The sequence below is a fragment of the Amia ocellicauda genome, chromosome 7 (genome assembly GCF_036373705.1).
Source record: "Amia ocellicauda isolate fAmiCal2 chromosome 7, fAmiCal2.hap1, whole genome shotgun sequence".
Taxonomy (NCBI): domain Eukaryota; kingdom Metazoa; phylum Chordata; class Actinopteri; order Amiiformes; family Amiidae; genus Amia; species Amia ocellicauda.
Window position 1 is genome coordinate 19,152,591 of NC_089856.1, and position 22,573 is coordinate 19,175,163.

At 39.5% G+C, this 22,573-nt stretch overlaps 1 protein-coding gene across 4 annotated transcripts in view; it reads left to right on the forward strand.

Moving 5' to 3' along the window:
* Positions 1-22,573, forward strand: part of LOC136753034 (early growth response protein 2b) — a 54,999-nt gene that overhangs the window by 13,426 nt on the left and 19,000 nt on the right. For 2 of the 4 annotated variants that reach the window (XM_066708826.1, XM_066708825.1), the window contains exon 2: positions 426-3,256. In XM_066708826.1, the coding sequence (XP_066564923.1) occupies positions 704-1,807 (1,104 nt within the window). In that variant the 5' untranslated portion in view covers positions 426-703 and the 3' untranslated portion in view covers positions 1,808-3,256. Of the gene's footprint in view, positions 1-425; positions 3,257-22,573 lie in introns of those variants that run through there. The other 2 variants (XM_066708828.1, XM_066708827.1) reach the window with 1 other exon arrangement.

Below are 22,573 nucleotides of genomic sequence, written 5' to 3' on the forward strand. Positions count from 1 at the left end.
TTATTTATATTTTACCTAGTATGAATTAGTTATCACTATAAACCCTTTCAAAAGCATCATTATACAGTACAACACTAAGTGCAATATACAATATTACAATATAAGGCAGTAAGCAGAAGGTCTAATAGATGTGAACTAATACAAGGACACGACAGTACAGTCTCAGTCCTGGTCTGTGCATAGGGGCAACAGTGAGGATACTACATCAGCTGTGACCATCAGGTGATTGTGTTTATAATGCATCGGTAATCAGGAGCAGGTCAGGGCAATAAGAAGGTGGATAAAAGAGTGCTGCGAGGTTGGCTGAGGTGTTACAGGTACAGTTTGAACAGGTGTGTCTTGACCCTATGCTGGACAGTCTCTAAAGATAGACTGTACATTTTATAATTTTACTTTCTAACCTATCACTTTTTTTTTCATGACAGTGAGAGAGAAGGGAGAATTTGTTTGCAAAGGAACAAGAAAGAAAAGCCAACACCACTGACTGGATTCTAGCATGGGAATATTAAGAGAGTGACGCAGCAGAAGACTGAAGGATCTGTCTCCAGAGAAACTAGAAGAGAGAGAGAGGGGGGAAAAGCAAAAGACTGGTGGGCTTTATCCGCAGAGGAACAAGAGAGAGAGGGAGAAACCATATATTGCCATAGATTGGATTTCTAGGGATGGATAATTAGAGAGAGACTGAGACGGAAAAGGCTGCAGAATGTATCAATGTTCCTACTGCTCCAAGACCTGCATTCGGCTCTGGAATCTGCAGCGACATGAGAAACTGCACTTCAGGGAGGAAACTGAGGGTAGGAAAAAGCGAGGGAGAGGGCGAGGGCGAGGAAAGAAGCGAGTGGGGGGGACCAGAGCCAGGGTCCCACTTGCACTGCTGCACTCTTCCCCCTACCCCTCTGCTTCTTCCCCTCCTCCTTTTCCTGCTCCTCTTCCAAGCCAGCTTCCCCCCATGCAAGTCCTGTCCTCTCCTCCTTCTCCCCCTTTACCCCCCCCTCTCAATCGCCACCCCCTCCACCATGCCCCACTCACTGCCCCCAACTACCGCCCTCCCTCTCCCCCTCCCTCCTACCCAAACTCCAACCACCACCGCCCTACTCTGTTTTCCCACCCTCCCCTTCCCTCTAACCCTCCTCTTCCACCCAGCACCTACAGCCCCCCCCCTGATTCCATCCATCTGCCACGACGCATTAGTAGCCGCCCACTCAGGTTCCAGCACCATGCCACTTCTACTTCATCCCCCGATCCCCCTCTCTCTCCCTCTCCTTCCTCTGCTCCCAAGTCCCACCCCCGGCCCATCTCCTTGGCCAAGCCCTACGCCTGCACCCTCTGTAGCAAGAGCTTCAGCAAGCCTAGTGAGCTGGGCCGACACCAACGCATCCACACGGGGGAGAAGCCCTTCGCCTGCCCCCTGTGCCCCCGCCGCTTCACTGATGCCTCCAACGTCAAGGTCCATGCCCGTGTCCACACAGGTGAGCGCCCCCATGTCTGCAGCGACTGTGGCAAGGGCTTCATGAAAGGTCATGACCTCAAGCGGCACCTGCGAGTGCACACGGGGGAACGGCCCTTCCGCTGTGGGGGCTGTGGCAAGAGCTTCAGCCGCTCCACCCACCTGCGCGCCCACCTACACCTGCACTGGAGGGACAGCCGCAGGGAGAAAGAGTGGGAGGTTGTGAGGGAGGTCGAGGTGCCTGGAGTTCAGGGAGGTGGAATGGGTGGAGGGAAGGGTGAAGGGGTGGTTCGAAGGCAGGAGGTGGAGGAGGAGGGGGGGAGCCTCCGGGTCTTCCATGAAATTGAGGTTGTGCTGTAGAGAGGGGGGAGAGCAGTGGGTGAGCAGTGCTCTACTCCAGTGGTTCTCAAACCACCTGTCCTGCTGGTTTTTGTTCCAACCAAGCTCTCAATTACTTAATTGAACCCTTAATTTAAGTAATTTGATTACATTTGACTCTTTAAATTGTATAACTGATGGAAAAAGTTGGCTCCTTAATAATTTCCTTATACAATTTTATACTTAACTTAAAACCCCTGCTATTAAAACTTATTAAAAGGCTCTGATTTAGGAAATTATTAGTTCAATTAAGGGTTCAATTAAGTAATTGAGAGCTCGGTTGGAACAAAAACCAGTAGGACAGGTGGTACTCCAGGACAGGTTTGAGAACCACTGCTCTACTCAATCACTACCGTATGTGATTACATTAGTTTGTTCATTGTACGGACCTGACAGGCACACATTGTAGGCATTGTCTACCTCGCTCTGAATTTTAACTTTTTTTATATTAGTATGCATCAAATTCCTGTGTGGGTAGTAGTATCTTCTATTCTTTGTTGCAGCCTGGCTCTTTCAACTAAATAAGCGATTAAACTGGATTAATGTGAGTATTTGTATGAAGCAAAAATCTGACCTGAAGTGATGGGCTGTTCTTAATGGGGTGAATCTTGACTAAGAGACGCTTGACCTTGAATATTTAGTCTGGGGCACAGCTGCTCCCCACTACCTGAATGGGTAAAAAGTCCTGCAAACCTCGTGTCATCTGGGATACATTACTGGTAGTGGGTAGGCTGGTCCAGAGCTATACATTTTATTTTTTTTATTTTTTTTAAACACTACATTTGTTTCCTTTGTTTGATCGGTTGCCCAACCTGTTCTGCTGATTGAATGGGGTGTACATGCTTTCTACCTCACCCCCAATGCATTGTTTTATTCTGTCTCATTCAACCCCCTATGTTGTCCATCCAAATGCCTCCAAATGTAGCATCCTACTGTATAGTGTTTTTTTAAATCAATATCATGTGATGCCATAAAACTGTCAAGTGGGGTGGTGGGTCAGACTCCAAGTGTCAGGGAGGGGTATTGGATTGATAGGGACATAGAGGATGCACAGGGACTGAGTCCGAGAGCCCTGCTGCAGCCAGACACTGCTGTCCCACTGACTGAATGGGTTGAACACTTATTCCTCAAGCCAAATGGATCTTTAACCTCTAGAATGGGGAGAGTAGTGCCATAGCACTGCACTGCTTGCATTTTCACTATTACTCAGTTTGCTAACCTGTACTACTGACTTCATGGGCTGAACACTGTCTACCTCATTCCCAATGCATTGTCTCATTTGGTCTTATTCCCCTCCCCAAAACTCATTCCGTATCATACATTGACCTGTGTTTGTCTAAGGGGGGTGGGTGGCGGGGTGTAATAGGACTATTTAGATGTTTTCTTTTTCTGGCTAGTCTGAGAAAATAAAAAGCAAAAAAAAAAAAAAAATCTCTCTGCTCTTCTCCATCTGTGACAGTAGTGTTTGAGCAAAAAAGCATTTTATTCCAGTTATAATCAATTTTCTTATTTTGCTTTTTAAATATTTATAGTCTGAGATGTTCCCAAACTTTCAGCTTCTACCACATTGCTGAGGAGTTTGTTCCAGATTGTGACTACTCTCTGTGTGAAGTGTCTCCTGTTTTCCATTTTGAATGCCTTGAAGCCAAATTTCCATTTCTGTCCCCGTGTGCGTGTCCCTGCTGATGTGGTCGTTGGCCTTCATGATTTTCAAGACTTAGATCAAGTCCCTATGTAGTATCCTCTGTTCCAGGGTGAAAAGGTTCAGTTCCCTCAGTCTCTCCGACATTCCCTTCAGACCTGGAATAAGTCTGGTTGCTCTCCTCTGAACTGCCTCTAGAGCAGCAATATGCTTCTTGAAGTGGTGCCCAGAACTGTACACAGTATTCCAGATGAGGTCTAACTAGCACATTGTACAGTCTTAACATTACTTCCCTTGTTTTAAATTCTACACTTTTGACAATATACCCCGACATTGTTTGTCTTTTTTATTGCTTCCCCACATTGTTTGGATGGAGAAAGACCTATGAGTCTATGTGGACTCCTCACTTTCTCATGCGTTACTTCATCTAGTTCTATTCCACCCTTAGTGTAATTATTGTGGACATTTTTGTTACCTGCATGTAATACCTTGCACTTGTCCAAATTGAATTTGATCTGCCAGGTGTTGGCCCACAACTGAATATTAAAGTCCCTTTTGAATAGCCTGTGCTGCCGTGATTGTATCTGCTGAGCCACCTATTTTAGTATCATCTGCAAATTTGACAATATTGCTAACTATCCCAGAGTCCAGATCATTAATATAGATTAGAAAAAGCAAAGGCCCTAGTACTGATCCCTGTGGAACTCCACTAACAACCTCACTCCAGTTAGAAGCAACTCCTCTAATCAACACCCTCTGTTTCCTATACATCAACCAGTTCATAATCCATCTACTTACATTCCCCTGAATGCCTACAGCTTCCAATTTGAGGATCAGTCTTTGGTGTGGAACCCTATAAAAAGCTTTTTGAAAATCTAAGTATATCATATCGTATGCTTTCATGTAATCTACAGCTGCAGTTGCATGTTCAGAAAATTCTAATAAATTAGTAAGACCTGATCCGCCTTGTCTAAACCCATGTTGACTATCTCCAAGAATATGGTTTTCATTAAGATGCTCCTCTATTTTCTGTCTAATAACTTTTCCCAACATTTTACAAGTGATGCAGGTGAGACTGATTGGTCTGTAATTTCCTGGCTCAGTTTTGTCCCCTTTCTTGTGGATGGATATGACATTTGCTGTCTTCCAGTCAGTTGGCACATCCCCTGTTCTAAGTGACATTTGGAATATTAGAGTTGGCGGCCTAAAAATAATGTCCCTCATTTCTTTAAGTACTGCTGGAAATATACCATCTGGCCCAAGTGATTTGTTTGTTTTTAGTTCTGCTAGTCCCTTTAGTACCTCCTCCTTATTTATCCTGATCTCTTTTAGGGTTTGACTGGACTGATTGTTAACCTGTGGCATGTTATCTGTTTTTTCCTTTGTAAAAACCTGTGTGAAATACTAATTTAAAACATTTGCCACATCTTGTTCATTTTCCAAGATACTTCCATTTTTGCCCTTTAGCCATTTCACTTCCTCTTTTATTGACCTCTTGCTGTTGCAGTATTGAAAAAAGCTCTTTGCATTAGTTTTAGCTCCAAGAGCTGTTTCTTTCTATTTCCCTCTTTGCTTTCCTGATCCCTTAAGGTCTCTTTGCAGCTCAACATATTCTATGTATTTTGTTTCATCTCCATCCCTTTTTTATGCGCTATACAACATTCTCTCTTTTTTTGCATACCTCTATTAAACCATTTTGGCCAATGTTTGTTGGTCCTCCATTTGCTAAGTTTTGGTACAAATTTCTCTTGGGCCTCAAGTAGTATATTCTTAAAATATAACCATCAATTTTCAACTGAATTTGTATCCACTGTGCTCCAGTCTAACTCTGCTAAGTGCCGCCTCATACCTTCAAGGTTTGCTTTTCAAAAATTGTAGACCATTGTTTTAGACTTGGTCCTTGTTTTTTGAAAGAATGCCTCAAAGCTAACCATATTGTGATCACAGTTTGCCATTGGTTCTCCAACTAGTGTCCCTCTGACTTGATATTTTCAAATGACCAAGATAAGGTCAATGCATGCACTCTCCCTGGTTGGTTCCCTGACAAATTGAGTTAGAAAGCAGTCATTTACCATCTCAGCCATTTCCATTTCTGTTTCTGTAGTCCCAACTGGGCTTTCCCAAATTGAAGTCCCTCATTATAACCGCCACATCCTTGGTACATACAGTCCTGACTACATTGTACAATGCAACATCTTGCTGAGTTGGGTGGTCTGTAATACACTCCTACCACTTATCCTCCAGATATTTTATTCAAAAGTTTGACCCACAAAGATTCTGTTCCGTTACTGGGATCTAATTTGAGTTCTTCTGCCTCAATGTCATTTTTCACATATAATGCTACCCCACCCGCTCTTCAATTTTGCCTGTTTCTCCTAAACTGTGTGTATCCTTTCAACTTGTATTCATCCCTATCATTTTCGGTAAGCCTTGTTTCTGTCACTCCTACAACATCATAGTCACATGCTAGCACTGTGGCTTCTAGGTCTAGCGTCTTGTTTCTTATACTCCTGGCATTAAGGTACAAACATTTCAGGACTTTCCTACTAGCAGTTTCCCTTGGTTTTCTTTCCTTTGTAGAACATATCCCATTGTCAGAGCTCCCTGCCCCCCTGTCCATAGTTTAAAAGATTCTCAATTACTCAGAAAAAACGCTCTCCCAATGCATTGGCCCCCCCCTTCTGTTTAGATGTAGACCGTCCACTTTGTACAGGTCCTTCTTCTATCCCAGAAGAAAGACCAATGCTCCATAAACCTAAAACCCTTTTCCCTACACCAAGATTTCAACCACGTGTTAAACTTTCTAATCTCAGCCTGTCTCCCTGGCCATGCATGTGGTACTGGAAGTATTTCAGAGAAAGCAGAACCTCCACGGTAGTTCTTTAGTTTTGTTCCTAACTCTTTTAAATTTGTCTTGCAGAAACTCTGTCCTACCGTTGCCTGTGTCAGTGGTTCCAATGTGTACCATGAAAAGTGGATTCCCCCCGGCTTTGGCCAGTAGCCCATCTACTAGTTTAGGGAGATCTGCAACCTGAGCACTAGGCATGCAAGATACCATGCGGGTCTCCTTATCACTAGAACACACTGTGATCTACGCCTCTAAGGATTGAATCTCCTACCATAACTACCTCCCTGTTCTGGGGGGGAGTGAGCACTATGGTGCTCTGGTGCTCAACTGCCCTCCCATCACCCTCTGAGCTGTCACTGTCCAATTCGGTGTCCAGCAGTTGGAACCTGTTGGGCAATTCTAGCTCTTGGGGTGTCTCTAGGGGTTGTGCATGCCCTTTTCTGTAGTTACGACCTACTGTAACCCAGCAGTTGTGTCCACTTTCCTGCTCTACAGTCTCAACTCTCCTAGGTTTTGGCTTGCACACCATCTCTCTCATGGGCTGATTGACCAATCTTCTATATCCCAAATACAGCGCAGATAAACAAGCTAAGCCTCAAGATCACGAACCTTGCTCTCTAGGATTTCAAATCTGCCGGCAACGTTCACAAATGAAACCTTCTTGGATGAGTTCACCCAGGAAGGCAATCATTCTGCAAACCTGACACTGTAGTGGCCACATGCTTCTAAATGTTAGGGGAAAAAAAAAAAAACAATAACTAAGTCTCTTGGTTTCAGATCCCTAGTCAACTGCTTAACTTTCTGTGAAAGAGAAACTGCACAGCTCTTTCTCGACAGCTGCTTTAAGTACCTTTTGTCTACCTGCCCCCAATTCACACCTACAGTGGGGGAAAAAAGTATTTGATCCCCTGCTGATTTTGTAAGTTTGCCCACTGACAAAGAAATGATCAGTCTATAATTTTAATGGTAGGTGTATTTTAACAGTGAGAGACAGAATAACAACAAACAAATCCAGAAAAACGCATTTCAAAAAAGTTATAAATTGATTTGCATGTTAATGAGGGAAATAAGTATTTGACCCCTTCGACTTAGTACTTGGTGGCAAAACCCTTGTTGGCAATCACAGAGGTCAGACGTTTCTTGTAGTTGGCCACCAGGTTTGCACACATCTCAGGAGGGATTTTGTCCCACTCCTCTTTGCAGATCCTCTCCAAGTCATTAAGGTTTCGAGGCTGACGTTTGGCAACTCGAACCTTCAGCTCCCTCCACAGATTTTCTATGGGATTAAGGTCTGGAGACTGGCTAGGCCACTCCAGGACCTTAATGTGCTTCTTCTTGAGCCACTCCTTTGTTGCCTTGGCTGTGTGTTTTGGGTCATTGTCATCCTGGAATACCCATCCATGACCCATTTTCACTGCCCTGGCTGAGGGAAGGAGGTTCTCACCCAAGATTTGACGGTACATGGCCCCGTCCATCATCCCTTTGATGCGGTGCAGTTGTCCTGTCCCCTTAGCAGAAAAACACCCCCAAAGCATAATGTTTCCACCTCCATGTTTGACGGTGGGGATGGTGTTCTTGGGGTCAATCCTCCTCCTCCAAAGATGGTGAGTTGTGTTGATGCCAAAGAGCTCGATTTTGGTCTCATCTGACCACAACACTTTCACCCAGTTGTCCTCTGAATCATTCAGATGTTCATTGGCAAGCTTCAGACGGGCCTGTACATGTGGATTTTTTTGCAGTTATTCTGTCTCTCACTGTTAAAATACACCTACCATTAAAATTATAGACTGATCATTTATTTGTCAGTGGGCAAATGTACAAAATCAGCAGGGGATCATATACTTTTTTCCCCTCACTGTAGCTGGCCCCACCTGGCTCCTCCTGCAACAGAATTCCTTCTAGTCCTTGATGAAATCTCCTTTCTACAACATATTTACTTTCACCAACTCAGCAGCTGAACTGAATTGACTTCAATTTAGGCAAACTACAGCCAATGCTAACAAAATGAGCAATGCTAAGTCTGGTCTGAAACTAGTCAAACAACAAGATGGCTGCCTCTCACCTGTACTCTCCGGTCTCTGTCTGTGGCAACTTGTAAAGACTTCTGTTTTCTGGTTGGTGTATGTAATGCTAGATATTGTCATACACGTCAGATGTTATATACCAATAAATAATGCGAAATATATCTATATACAGGAACACATGTTACCCCCTCACACTGTTTTTTTCAAACTAAATTGGTTTGGTTCATTGCTGTAAAACAATGTATCAGGCTGTTCACATTTGTCTTGTATATAAACATGCTCAGTTCATTTGGAAACTAACAAATTTTCCTGGTTCACTCCGTGTTTTCTCAGGACTCGGATCACTTGTATTCATATTGCAATAATCAAGTGAGCTTGGTTCACTTCATATTAATAAAACATTTACATTTTAAATGATTAGTGCCTAAGAAATGGCAGCATAACATGTACAATAACAAATACATATGACGGCAATAAAGTAACTACATGCAGTAGTCTTAACACATTTGACAATCTACTTCTGATACAACCGAATAATACAAGGGTGCGTTCAGGTGCAGAATGTCTGCAGATCTGATCAGCAGAGCAATTCATTTTCAGAATCTGTGATGATTGTCTGTATCATGAATGCATCCAATATTTAAACCTACTGTATGCAGTTACTGAACACAATATGCTGCTATACTTGTGAATATTAAAATCACTACTGCACTGCCGAATCTTGATTGTTTTGCGTATATAAAAATGCATACATAATATAGAACTGTGTAGGAGTTACCCAAGTCAGACACAGGACAGGAGAGAGAGAGGGAGCTTTTTTATGTTGTCTTGGCATTCCTAATCTTGTTTTTAGTTTTGCCTTAATTCAAGTGAATCTTATTCCTAGTTTGCCTTAATTGAAGTGAATCTGGTCCAGCTGTTGTGTTGGTTAGAGTAACAATTGTTCAATTGGTGGCAAGAAGCTCATCCAAAAGGTATTTAAGCTGCTGCTGAGAAACAAAAGAAGAGATGCAGTCAAATTGGTGGAACAACTTACTAAATTTAGAAACATGGCCACTACAGTGTCAGGTTTGCAGAATGATTGCCTTCCTCAATGGACTCATCCAAAAAGATTTCATTTGTGAATGTTGTCGGCATGTTGAAGTCCTGGAGATCAAAGTCCGTGATCTTGAGGCTCAGCTTGCTGAACTGCGCTGTATTAGTGATAAGCAAGAATTGGTCAATCTGCCCATGAGAGAGATGGTGTGCACACCAAAACCTAGGAGAGTTGAGACTTTAGAGTAGGAAAGTGTAGAGAACTGCTGGGTAACAATAGGACGTAACTGCAGAAAAGGGAGTACACATTCCTTAGAGACATCCCAAGAGCTAGAAATGCCCAACAGGTCCCAACTGCTGTACACCAAATTGGACAATGACAGCTCGGAGGGTGTTGGGAGGGCACCAGAGCACCACTGTGCCCACTTCCCCCCAGAACAGGGAGGTAGTTATAGTAGGAGTTGTAGGAGTGTGTTACAGACCACCCAATTCAGATATTCAGAAAGATGTTGCATTATACAATGTAATCAGGACTGTATGTAGCAAAGATGTGGCTGTTAGAATGGGGGATTTCAACTTCCCAAACATAGACTGGGAAAGTCCAGTTGGGACTACAGAAGCAGAAATAGAAATGGTTGAGATGGCAAACGACTGCTTTCTAACTCAGTTTTATCAGGGAACCAACCAGAGAGAGTACACGCTTTGATTTGATCTTTTCAAATTACCAAGATAGTCAGAGGGAAACTTGTTAAGAGAACCAATGGCAAACTGTGATCACAATATGGTTAGCTTTGAGGCATGCTTTCAAAAAACAAGGAACAAGTCATAAACCGTGGTCTATAATTTTAAAATAGCAATACTTGAAGGTATGAGGTGGCACTTAGAATACTTAGACTGGAGCAGACTGGATACAGATTCATTTGAAAATGGATGGTTATATTAAGAATATACTACTTGAGGCTCAGGAGAAATTTGTACCAAAACTTAGCAAATTGAGGACCAAAAAACAATCGGCCAAAATGGTTTAATAGAAGTATGCAAAAAAATATCAGAGAAAATGTTGTATAGCATATACAAAAGGGATGGAGATTAAACAAAATACAAAGATGTGAAGAAAGGGTTCAGGAAAGCAAAGAGGGAAATCGAAAGAAACATAGCTCTTGGAGCAAAAACTAATGCAAGTAGCTTTTTCAATAATACAACAAAGCAAGAGGTCAATAAAGGAGGAAGTGAAACAAATGTAAAAAAATGGAAGCGTCTTAGAAAACGAACAAGTTGTGACAAATATTCTAAATGAATATTTCACAGAGGTTTTTACAAAAGAAAAAACAATGTGCCACAGGTTAACAACCAGTCCAGTCAAACCCTAAGATAGATCAGGATAAATGAGGAGGAGGTACTAAATGGAATAGCAGAATTAAAAACAAACAAATCACCTGTGCGAAATAGAACATTTCCAACAGTACTTAAAGAAATGAGGGAAATCATTTATAGGCCGCTAACTAAACTATTCCAAATGACACTTAGAACAGGGGATGTGCAAAATGATTGGAAAACTGCTAATGTCATACCTATCCACAAGAAAGGGGACACAACCGAGTCAGGAAATTAGACCAATCAGTCTCACCTGCATTACTTGTAAAGTTTTGGAAAAAATGATTAGATGGAAAATAGAGGAGCATCTTAGTGTAAACCGTATTCCGGGAGATCATGTCTCACTAATCTACAGTTGCATGTTCAAAAAATGAATAGATCATGTGAAAGCATATGATATGATATACTTAGATTTTCATAAAGCTTTTGATAAGGTTCCACACCAAAGACTGATCCTAAAATTGGAAGCTGTTGGTATTCAGGGTAATGTAAGTAGATGTAGATAGACTATGAACTGGTTGATGTATAGGAAACTGAGGGTGTCGATAAGAGGATTTGCTTCTAACTGGAGTGAGGTTGTTAGTGGAGTTCCACAGGGATCAGTACTAGGGCCTGTGCTTTTTCTAATCTATATTATGATCTGGACTCTGGGATAGTTGGCAAACTTGTCAAATTTGCAGATATTTTCAAGAATAGGTGGCTCAGCAGATACAATCTTGGCAGTTCAGGTTATTCGGTAACACTTTATTTTAAGGATCAAAAATTAGACCGTAATTAATGACTAATAACTGCATTTGTAAGGGACTAGTTATGGACTTGTATGCCAGTACAAGCTATTTATAAGGCCTATATTGGTTGTTATCTTATTTCTGTCTTATAGCCCCTTTACACTTGTTTCTGTCCTAACAATGAACTTATTAGCTAAAAATAAAATATACTAATAGCTTGCATTGTGCAAAATACACACTTTATAGGTTATCATTACAGTGTGTGAATGTGTAGCTTATAAGTATGAAATAAATATAGAACGGGCATATAGAACACAGAGATTTAAATTAGCAGAAAAAGCACTATGATGTTACACAAAAGCACAGTTTTTCTAGTAGTTGTTCTATACCAACAAATTATAACTGAAACATTCCCTGAATTTTTTGATGGGTAACAAGCACATTTTCTCACTAATAAATGCATATTAAGGCAATATTATGTTCCCTGTTCTAAAGTAAACATTTGTTGTTTTCCAATAAGAAAAGAGACATTAAATATTGCAGTGAATAATTCAGCCTTTATTGTTTTATGGTTCAACAAGAGAACAAACTGCAGATGAGACGCATCTTGAATAATCACAGTCAATTGCATTGTTTTTAATTGAAACAATCTTAAACATTAATTTAAAGTTAAAGGACTCCTTCATGTCCTTTTTATCAACACTGCTCAAAAAGTCACTAACCTACAATCCATTTTAACAAGATGTAGAATATAAAAAAGAAAATGAAAAAAATAAATTATAAACATCCAGTAATATATTTTCTTTAATCTAAAACAAAAACAAAACAAAAAAATGTACTGAACAGTCTCTTTCTTGAACAAAATCCTGCAGCACCACATAATTACTTCAATACTTGATCAAAATGGGCAATATATCCCCTCAAGCCTTGAGATCTTCAATGGATCTTTTAATTTCAGGATTAACACTACTGGCACATCTTTTTGTGTTTCCATAGCTGGATCAAACACCAGGGTGCTATAGGTCTTGGGGTCTGCAACCTGAAGCTCTGCTAGTGCTAGTGCTGTTGCTGCAATGGTGCCTCAACATGGAATGCCTCTGACAGGGTGCGAACTTTCCTGAATGTTTTGAGGACTTGTTGGTAGCGGCTGATTACCTCCTCTCGACCTTTAACTTTGCATAAATAAGAGATGTATTGTCACTACATAATTAAATTAAGTATATAAAGAAAAACAGTACACAAAAAATACAAAAAGTACAGGCTTCCTGCATATTGTGATGGTAACTGAGAAACCAATTCTTTTGGACCGGTTTTATTTATTTGGAATTGAATTAAAAATGTGGGTGCAAAAACACACCCTTGTGTTTTATACGTAATATCATTTCTATGTTTTTTCAGTATGTATGTATGTATGTATGTATGTATGTATGTATGTATTTATTTCAGTTCTATATATACACATCTCTGTGCAAATTTATATTCAAAAGAATACTTCTATGGGCTCAAATTAGCGCCATAAGTAACGAATTCAAAATAAAAAATGTTGAGATCAAAAATGAAACCATCAAAAGCAAAATGTATAGAATTGTAAACCAAAAAAAAAAATCTTGAAAGCAAATAATTGTTAAAATCGAGAGCAAAACTCGAACCGATTGAGTCCATTTCACTGATGTGCTCGCCTGGAGTCCCTGTCTTTGTTTGTGACACTGCAATATTTGCTTTCGCCGCAAGTTTCTTTGCTTGTGATTTTTTTTTTTTTTTAGTTTTGGCACAGTTTTATCATGGGGGCGGGATTTACAGGGAGCCATGGATCATGGGACTCCATTGGTCCAGTAGGTTTGAGTGAAGGTTCTTCCTAACCCAAATCAGTGATTAGGGTGGGCTGGTCTGGGTGATCTCCGTGTGGGATGGGAATTAAGTGTCTCGGTTTCATCAGCAGCGCCAATTCTAGAAACTCCTTAAACATCCTGTGTGTGTTCAAAGCTGGAAAATCACTGGATCCCACTGCCATTTGAGCCCATACATACAGCACTGAAACAAAATACAGGATTCACCTGCTACATGCGAGGTTACCAATAAGAACTACAAATGTTCTTGAACTATTTTTTTTCCCCTGGCAGCAAAAAATACCTGAAAAAAAAAACAAATAAAATGGCAGCAACACACCCCCAAAATCCAAAAAAAAAAAAAAAAACGATCCTGTGGTAGCAATACGCTTCCGTAACTTTTAATATGTGAGTGAAATACATTTAAACATTATGGGTTCATTATATATATATATATATATATATATATATATATAACTACCTGAAAACCTAACATAAACAGTCCCTCACCAGGATTCAAATTCAGAACACCTAGTTTATAGCACACTGCTTTAACCATCACACCACTGTGTTTTTGTGTAACACCATAGTGCTTTTTCTGCTAATTTAAATGTCTGTGTTGAAATGCCCATTCTATGTTTATTTCATACTTATAAGCTACACATTCACACAGTGTACTGAGAACCTATAAAATGTGTATTTTACACAATACAAGCTATTAGCATCTTATTTTTAGCTAATAAGTTCATTGTTAGGACAGAAACAAGTGTAAAGGGGCTATAAGACCAAAATAAGATAACAACCAATATAGGCCTTATAAATAGCTTGTAATGGCATAAAGTCCATAACTAGTCACTTACAAATGCAGTTATTAGTCATTAATTACGGTGTAATTTTTGATCCTTAAAATAAAGTGTTACCGGTTATTCAAAAGGACTTGGATAATATTCAGTTGTGGGCTGACACCTGGCAGATGAAATTCAATGTGGACAAGTTTTTACATGCAGGTAATACAAATATCCACTATAATGGGAGGAATAGAACTAGAAGTAGTAACGCATGAGAGAGACCTAGGAGTCTACATGGACTCCTCACTCTCCCCATCCAAACAATGTGGGGAAGCAATAAAAAAGGTAAACAAAATGTTAGGGTATATTGTCAGAAGTGTAGAACAAGGGAAGTAATGTTAAGACTGCACTAGTTAGACCTCATCTGGAATACTGCGTACAGTTCTGGGCACCACACTTCAAGAAGGATATCGCTGCTCTAGAGGCAGTTCAGAGGAGAGCAACCAGACTTATTCCAGGTTTGAAGGGAATGTCCTACGGAGAGACTGAGGGAACTGAACCTTTTCACCCTGGAATAGAGGAGACTACGTGGGGACTTGATTCAAGTCTTCAAAATCATGAGAGGCATTGACAACATCAAACAGCTTTTTAAGATCAGCAGGGACACAAATGGAAATTGGGCTTCAAGGCATTCAAAATGGAAAACAGTAGACACTTCTTCACACACAGAGTTGTTACAATCTGGAACAAACTCACTACCAATGTGGTTGAAGCTGGGAACATTTAAAAATAGACTAGATAGGATCCTTGGATCACTTAGATACTAATGGAAACCAAACGAGCATGATGGGTCGATGGCCTCCTCTCGTTTGTAAACTTTCTTATACAATAACAGTAGTGTGATGTCCCCTAAATATCCATCTAGGAGTATTTTACTGCTGCCATACCAAACATAGTGCTACTTTACATAATACATTAAATTAAGGGTTTTTATAGCAAGTCATTATTTCTGACACTTATTTTCTCACAGACAATAGTACAAATAAGCCACAAAATGATTGAGAAATGACTGGCTCACACGCAGCATCTTTATAAAAAATTGTATGCTCTGATGTATACATATTAACTGTAATTTGCATTAAATTCCATTTAGAAAAAAAAAAACCTTTTGTAACACCCTTGATGAATATAGCCCAATATCCAATTGTCAGATTACCGATGTTACCGTTAACAATAAGTACATTAATAAATACATAAATGTACATGTTGTCTTAATTGGTCCTGTGCAGTCAAAACTACATGTTATTTGGTGAAATGTGGATTTAGTTTTCTTTTTGAAAAAATACAGAATCCTTCCAGTGTCACATTCAAGTTTTCCAAGTGAACCAAACTCAGTTATTTTGCCAAACGGACCGAGACCCTCTCTTTCGGTGGTTTCAGTTTGTTTCATGTCAGTTCGTTTGCCAATCGAAATTTGTTGTTCACACTCTTGTCCACCGAATCGCACTGATTACGAAACAAATCTCTAGTGTGAATGAGACTTTAGACTGCATTACAGTGACACGATGGTAGTTTGTTTTTAGTTATTTAATTTGATTTTAATGCAATAAGTTGTCTTGAGCAATCAATCAATCGCAAACAGAATATCAGTCCCGGTCTCCTCTCTCGAATCCACATGTTTCTGTAGCGTATAATTCCCATGGCTACAGCGCTCTTGCTGGTGTTAAAGCGAATCTAGTGACTGCTGGGATTCTTGTGACCAGAGGGATGTGCGCATGCGCCGGCAGCAATCCCCGCTGTCTGCCTATGGGAACGCGTAATCACTCACTCAAGGCCCAAAGCGTGTCATTGTCAATAGAGCATGCGCACTGCTGCAAACAGCGAGTTTAGCGCTTCTGCGCGGCACATATCAGTCTGTGCAATTGTACATGCTGAATGGATTGTTTAAAAACAACAGCAGCTATACAAATTGTGTATTGAGATGTGTATACATTAGTTACACTTACTATAGGATGTAAGTATATGTACTCTTACTGTAGGTTATCAAACTTTATATACATAATTAAAGTTGCACTTCTTAGTACTGAAGTTAATCTGTATTTGATCTGCTCTTACTGTAAAATATATATTTTGTGTAAGTCGCCCCGGGTAAGGGTATCTGCCAATTAACGCAAGGATTCATGTAGGTAATTAAATGTATGAATTGTACGATGTACATGTATTTTTCACAGACCACAACAAACGCATTAAGACACTCGTTTATATTAATTTATTATTACTACACAAGTAATACCACATGTAAACATATGCAGACATCATACATAAATTCAGTACGATCTTGTTTATGTACTTATTTGTAAGTAATTTAATTCCTGACCGTTCTTCACAACTATTACACACACAGGTGAAGCAATAACAGAAAATTTGAACTTTAAGGGAGATTATAATGGTCAATTGTTTGCCATTTGTATGCATACTCAACCACTTTTGTGACTCTCCAAAAATGCCCTAAATTTTATTGCTAGTGTGTCCCCCTCCAACCTGCATACACACCCACTTTTGTGACTCGGTGTGTATTTGCTGTCAATAAGGAAGGGGTCACCATTTTTTCCAAGGGGCACAGTTTTTTTTTTTTTTTTTTTTTTTTTACAGCCATCGGAAAAATTGGTGACCCCCCTGTAAATCAAGCAGGAGCTCTCCAAAAATGCCCAAACTTGTACTGCTAGTGTGTCTCTCTCTCTCATCTGAATAATCAACATATTTTTTTGTGTGATCAATCATAATTTATTAGAGGAACAAAGAATGAAACCCAAAAATGAATCACAACAGAAACTTTGCCCTTTTCATTCCCCCGTAATATCATGACTAATTAGAAGCTTCTATATATGATAAAACAGTATTCAGGCCAAACCAATAAACACTACACACAACTTAATACTCTTAGACCTATCCTCCATCATTTATTTATCTTCTGCCTCATATTATAGATGTGTAAATTCATCATGCCCATTTATTTGTCTTTAAACATGCAACTAATCATTATTTGGTAAACAATCATTCCCGAGATCACTAACCTCTTAGTGGCCACCAAATATTGCAGTCTCTTATGTGAGAAATAGTTAGAACACCACCACCAGACTGTTTCACTACTGTAGATTATGTAGTTTGTTGTTCATGTATGCATTTTTCATATATTTTTATTTTATTTTATTGTGAAACATCACTATACTGTACCGTGGACAATTACAAGATTAACCTGGCAATGATGCTGCTCACCCAAAAAAGAACAATTAAATGATCAATGCATATGCAATAAACATGGTTTAGATTTAACAGACTCACACAACTTTAACTGTCAATTGTGAGAATTTGAGCTAAACCTAACTTTTTAAAGGCAGCTTCATGAACTGGCCCACAAATTAATTTGTGCAGTATGTTACAGATTAATTATTGCTGCCATCAGTATTAACTCTCATACTGTCCTATTACCCTATATACCTAAATCTACCTGATGACTTCCGGATTATGGCAATGGATTCCCTTTAGGGGGTAAAGTTGGTTGGTCTGCCTCCAAGCACATCCTCTGCAAACTGATAAAATAGTGGTTTATAAATCATAAACTAGTACAAGTTTTGTCAATACTTTATTTGTATTACATCAAGAAAGTGGCTGTATCTGAATAGTAGTTGAAAACTGATTTACAGGGGAGTCACCACATTTTCCAGTGGCTGTAAGAAACTGTGCCCCTTGGAAAAAATGGTGACCCCCTTCCTTAATGACAGCAAATACATACCAGAGTCACAAAAGTGGTCGAGTATGCATACAGATAGCAACTAATTTACCATTATAATCGCCTTTAAAGTTCAAAGTTCAAAGTTTCTGATATTGTTCACCTGTGTGTGATAGTTGTGAAAAGCTGTCAGGAATTAAATTATTCTTATTTATTTGTAAATAAACATTTAGAAGACCGTACTGCATTTATGTCGCTGAAGTATGATGTCTGCATACGTTTGCAAGTGGTATTACTTGTGTAGTAATAAGACAATTTGTATAGCTGCTGTTGTTTTTAAACAATCCATTCAGCATGTACAATTGCACAAAGACAGATATGCGCCATGCAGAAGCGCTAAACTCGCTGTTTGCAGCAGTGCGGATGCTCTATTCACAATGACGCGCTTTGCGCCGTGAGCGAGTGATTACGCTCTCCCGTAGGCAGACAGCGGAGATTGCTGCACATCCCCCTGGTCACAAGAATTCTTGCGGTCACTGAATTCGACGTTACACCAGCATAGCAGCTCCACGGCTGCGCAACACTCTGAGAAGCACCCACTCCATAGTTTTAAGACATTTGCTAAAACGCACATTTTTTTAAAAGCTGTTAAGGATCTCTCTTAGTTGCAAGTTTTAAATACTCTTGAGTTGCTGCTGCGGTGTTGCCTGTTTGATCTTGTCGGTTTTGACTGTTTGACTTATGAGAAAAGCGCATTATAAATACAATTGATTATTGCAAATTATTATTATATTATTTTTGTAGTTGGGGAGTTAAAGAAACAGTGGCGTGTGAGACGTACACCAGTGCAAGAAACTGGAATGGTTGTGTTCTTAGTGAGGTTTTAACGGATCCAATGGGCAATGTCCTTGATGGACAGCTTTTCGGATTACGGACTAATTAATTGAATGTTAAATTAATAAACCCATCAGCAATACAGCACAGTATAGTTTTCTGAAAGGTTTACGATTGTCGTTGAGCAGTAGATGTTCTAATAAGAACATAAGAAAGTTTACAAACGAGAGGAGGCCATATGACCCATCGTGCTCATTTGGTGTCCATTAATAACCGAGTGATCCAAAGATCCTATCCAGCCTATTTTTAAATGTTCCCAAATTTTCAGCATCTACCACATTGTTGGGGAGTTTGTTCCAGATTGTAACTACTCTCTGTGTAAAGAAGTGTCTCCCGTTTTCCATTTTGAATGCCTTGAAGCCCAATTTCCATTTATGTCCCCGGGTGCGTATGTCCCTTCTGATCTGGAAAAGCTCCTCTGGTTTGATGTGGTTGATGCCCTTCACAATTTTCAAGACTTGGATCAAGTCCCCACGTAGTCTCCTCTGTTCCAGGGTGAAAAGGTTATGTTCCCTCAGTCTCTCCGAGTAGGACATTCCCTATTCCATGCCACTTATATCCACTGTAACACAAATTGGCATGCATGACCCTAGTACAGAGTACTACCAAGGTTGTTAAAGACAAGTTGCCCCAGTGAAATCATGGGTGCCATGGGCTAATGTAAAAAAACGTACGCCCCGCTTTAGATACATTACACATTTCCTGCACACTGGAATACAGTGCACACAAGCTCTGCACATAATTGATGCATGCAAGCAAAAAAATTATATTATAGTCCAGTGACATTGAAATACACAGTACAACTGGCAAAAGATTGAAAACCTCAAATGTATACTTCAATGGATTGAAATTGAAAATTACACCTTTAATAACACATGCATTTAAACTACAAATGCCTGCTAAAATCTGAAACCTACTGATACAGCTTGGAAGCCTTAAAAGTTGTATGCAACTTCTAGTTTTTGATTGCATCACAAAAATGATCAGTGATAAACACATTTTAAACAGCTACACCAGCTGACCTATTCAAGATTCAATATTCTTGTCGCAAATTAATTAACATAACCCACAAGACCTGGAACCAGTTGCATTAAAGCCATAATCTAGTCTTAACTTCAAAGCATGCTTTAACTAGAATGTAGTTTTGAAGTGAGTGGATTTCAAATCCTGCTTGGGAGTTAAGTATGCAGCCGGTTCCTAGTTGGTTATTCTGTTTATAAAAGGGATACAAAAATCCCAGTTAACAATTTTAAGTTCCGGGAACATTAGGATAAATGGTTCCCAGAATGTTTTTCAGTTTGTTCCAGATTGTAACTACTCTCTGTGTAAAGAAGTGTCTCCCGTTTTCCATTTTGAATGCCTTGAAGCCCAATTTCCATTTATGTCCCTGGGTGCGTATGTCCCTGCTGATCTAGAAAAGCTCCTCTGGTTTGATGTGGTCGATGCCCTTCACAATTTTCAAGACTTGGATCAAGTCCCCACGTAGTCTCCTCTGTTCCAGGGTGAAAAGGTTCTGTTCCCTCAGTCTCTCCGAGTAGGAAATTCCCTTCAGACCTGGAATAAGTCTGGTTGATCTCCTTTGAACTGCCTCTAGAGCAGCGATATCCTTCTTGTAGTGTGGTGCCCAGAACTGTACACAGTATTCCAGATGAGGTCTAACTAGTGCATTGTACAGTCTTAACATTACTTCCCTTGTTTTAAATTCTACACTTTTTACAATATATCCTAACATCCTCTTTGCCTTTTGTATTGCTTCCCCACATTGTTTGGATGGAGAAAGTGAGGAGTCCACATAGACTCCTAGGTCTTTCTCATGCGATACTTAATCTTGTTCTATTCCTCCCATAGTGTACAGTGAGGGAAAAAAGTATTTGATCCCCTGCTGATTTTGTACGTTTGCCCACTGACAAAGAAATGATCAGTCTATAATTTTAATGGCAGGTGTATTTTAACAGTGAGAGACAGAATAACAACAAAAAAATCCAGAAAAACGCATTTAAAAAAAGTTATAAATTGATTTGCATGTTAATGAGGGAAGTAAGTATTTGATCCCCTATCAATCAGCAAGATTTCTGGCTCACAGGTATCTTTTATACAGGTAACGAGCTGAGATTAGGAGCACTTCACTTTCCTTATGAATGTAAAAATGAAGGCCTGTACTGTCCCCCAGTATTTGGGAGGTGGGGGGGAGTAGGGGAATCATTGTACTAGAAACTGATTTTTGGCACCATTTTGCATGGAAGAAACAAACAACCAAAAAAAAATGTTGGCACAAAATATATACTGTGGTACCAACAGATGTTAATGGAACACAGTATTATTTTAACTCCCATTCAGTTATTCTGCCCGTCAAATCATAATGTATTGGAATTAGCATTTCATTTTTAACATAGCATATGTTGTACACACTATGGTCCAACAACTGATTTACAGAAACAACCTCAAACCTACTTGGAAGGTCAGGATTCTCTATAACATAGCATTGCCTGTTTTCATCAAATTAAACTGTCATACAGCTGTATTGAAAAAAATGTATATGAATTTGTAATCCAAATGAACCTGATTCTTCCAAACACAGGTAGAAAATTACATTCTGGTGATGTGCCACAAGCTACTATGGCCTTTTCACAACAATACTTAATCCCATTAATTTTAACCCAGTTAGCAGTATAAATTGTGTCACTATATTCAATGTTAAATGCTGTCATTCTTTCCTTTGCCAAATTTCTTTCTTCACCATTTACCACCTTGCAACTACCAACTTCTCTTTCATTTGAAAATATGGGGTGCCGTTTTGAAAGACTTTCACACAGCTTTCTTCTGGTTACGTTCTGCCAAGGATTTACATATATTTATATGATTGTTTTTTTGCAAGATGTTTAAAGTAAGAATGTTTGCCTTCAAAATCACATACACCAAACATGAACTAGAGGACTAAATTCAGATATCAGCTTTGGAATATGAAGATAATGTAGTTTTGGAATAATATTTAGATGAGGGAACAACCGTTTAAAATGTTTAAGATGCTCTTTAATTAGCACACGAACACATGCTAATGTTGTGACACACACACACACACACACATGGACTTAAAGCAATATGGGTTATCTCCACAAGTTCCTTTAAAAATGTACAGTGTGGACCATCAGAAATATCAAGTTGGTTGAGTATAAGTAATAAATGTTTCAGTAAAGTCCACATTTCATCTGCATTCTGTTTAAGTTTGTTATCTTCGCGATCTAAGCAACTGTATTGTAGGGTTTGTGGCTTGCTTTTCATGCATGCATTGCCATAATCAAAATGTTTTATTTTAAAATTAAAATCATCTTACCTCAATTTAAGAGCATTATGTATCCAAAACTTTAAGCATTCTTTTACTTCATATTTGTGCGACACCCACAAGAATAACATGCATGATATCTTCAGGGAGCATTGATGTGACATTAAAATAAGGAAAATGTGTTAATTCACTTCTTCGATTCATGCCATATACTGTACAAAAAACATCTCAAATCTTCTGTTGCTGCACGTTCTATCTCAGCTATTCTAGCTTCATGCATTTCACGGCTATATTTAACAAAATCAGAATCTATAAAGTGGTTTTGCATTCTGTCAGAAGTACACTCACAGTGCCTGCATTTCTGAAATGCAAAGCCAACTCACCCACTTAATGAGCAGCCAGCGTATCTCCACTAAAGGAAATAGCTTCACCATAGACAACTCTACCATGCATTTCAACTCCATTAGAAAGACTTGTTAGATTTGCTTGTATTTCTCTTAACACTCTGTCAATGCCATATTTATTTTTATCCTGTGATTTTATAATAATCAGTAAACATATTGCTTCCCGTTTAGATCT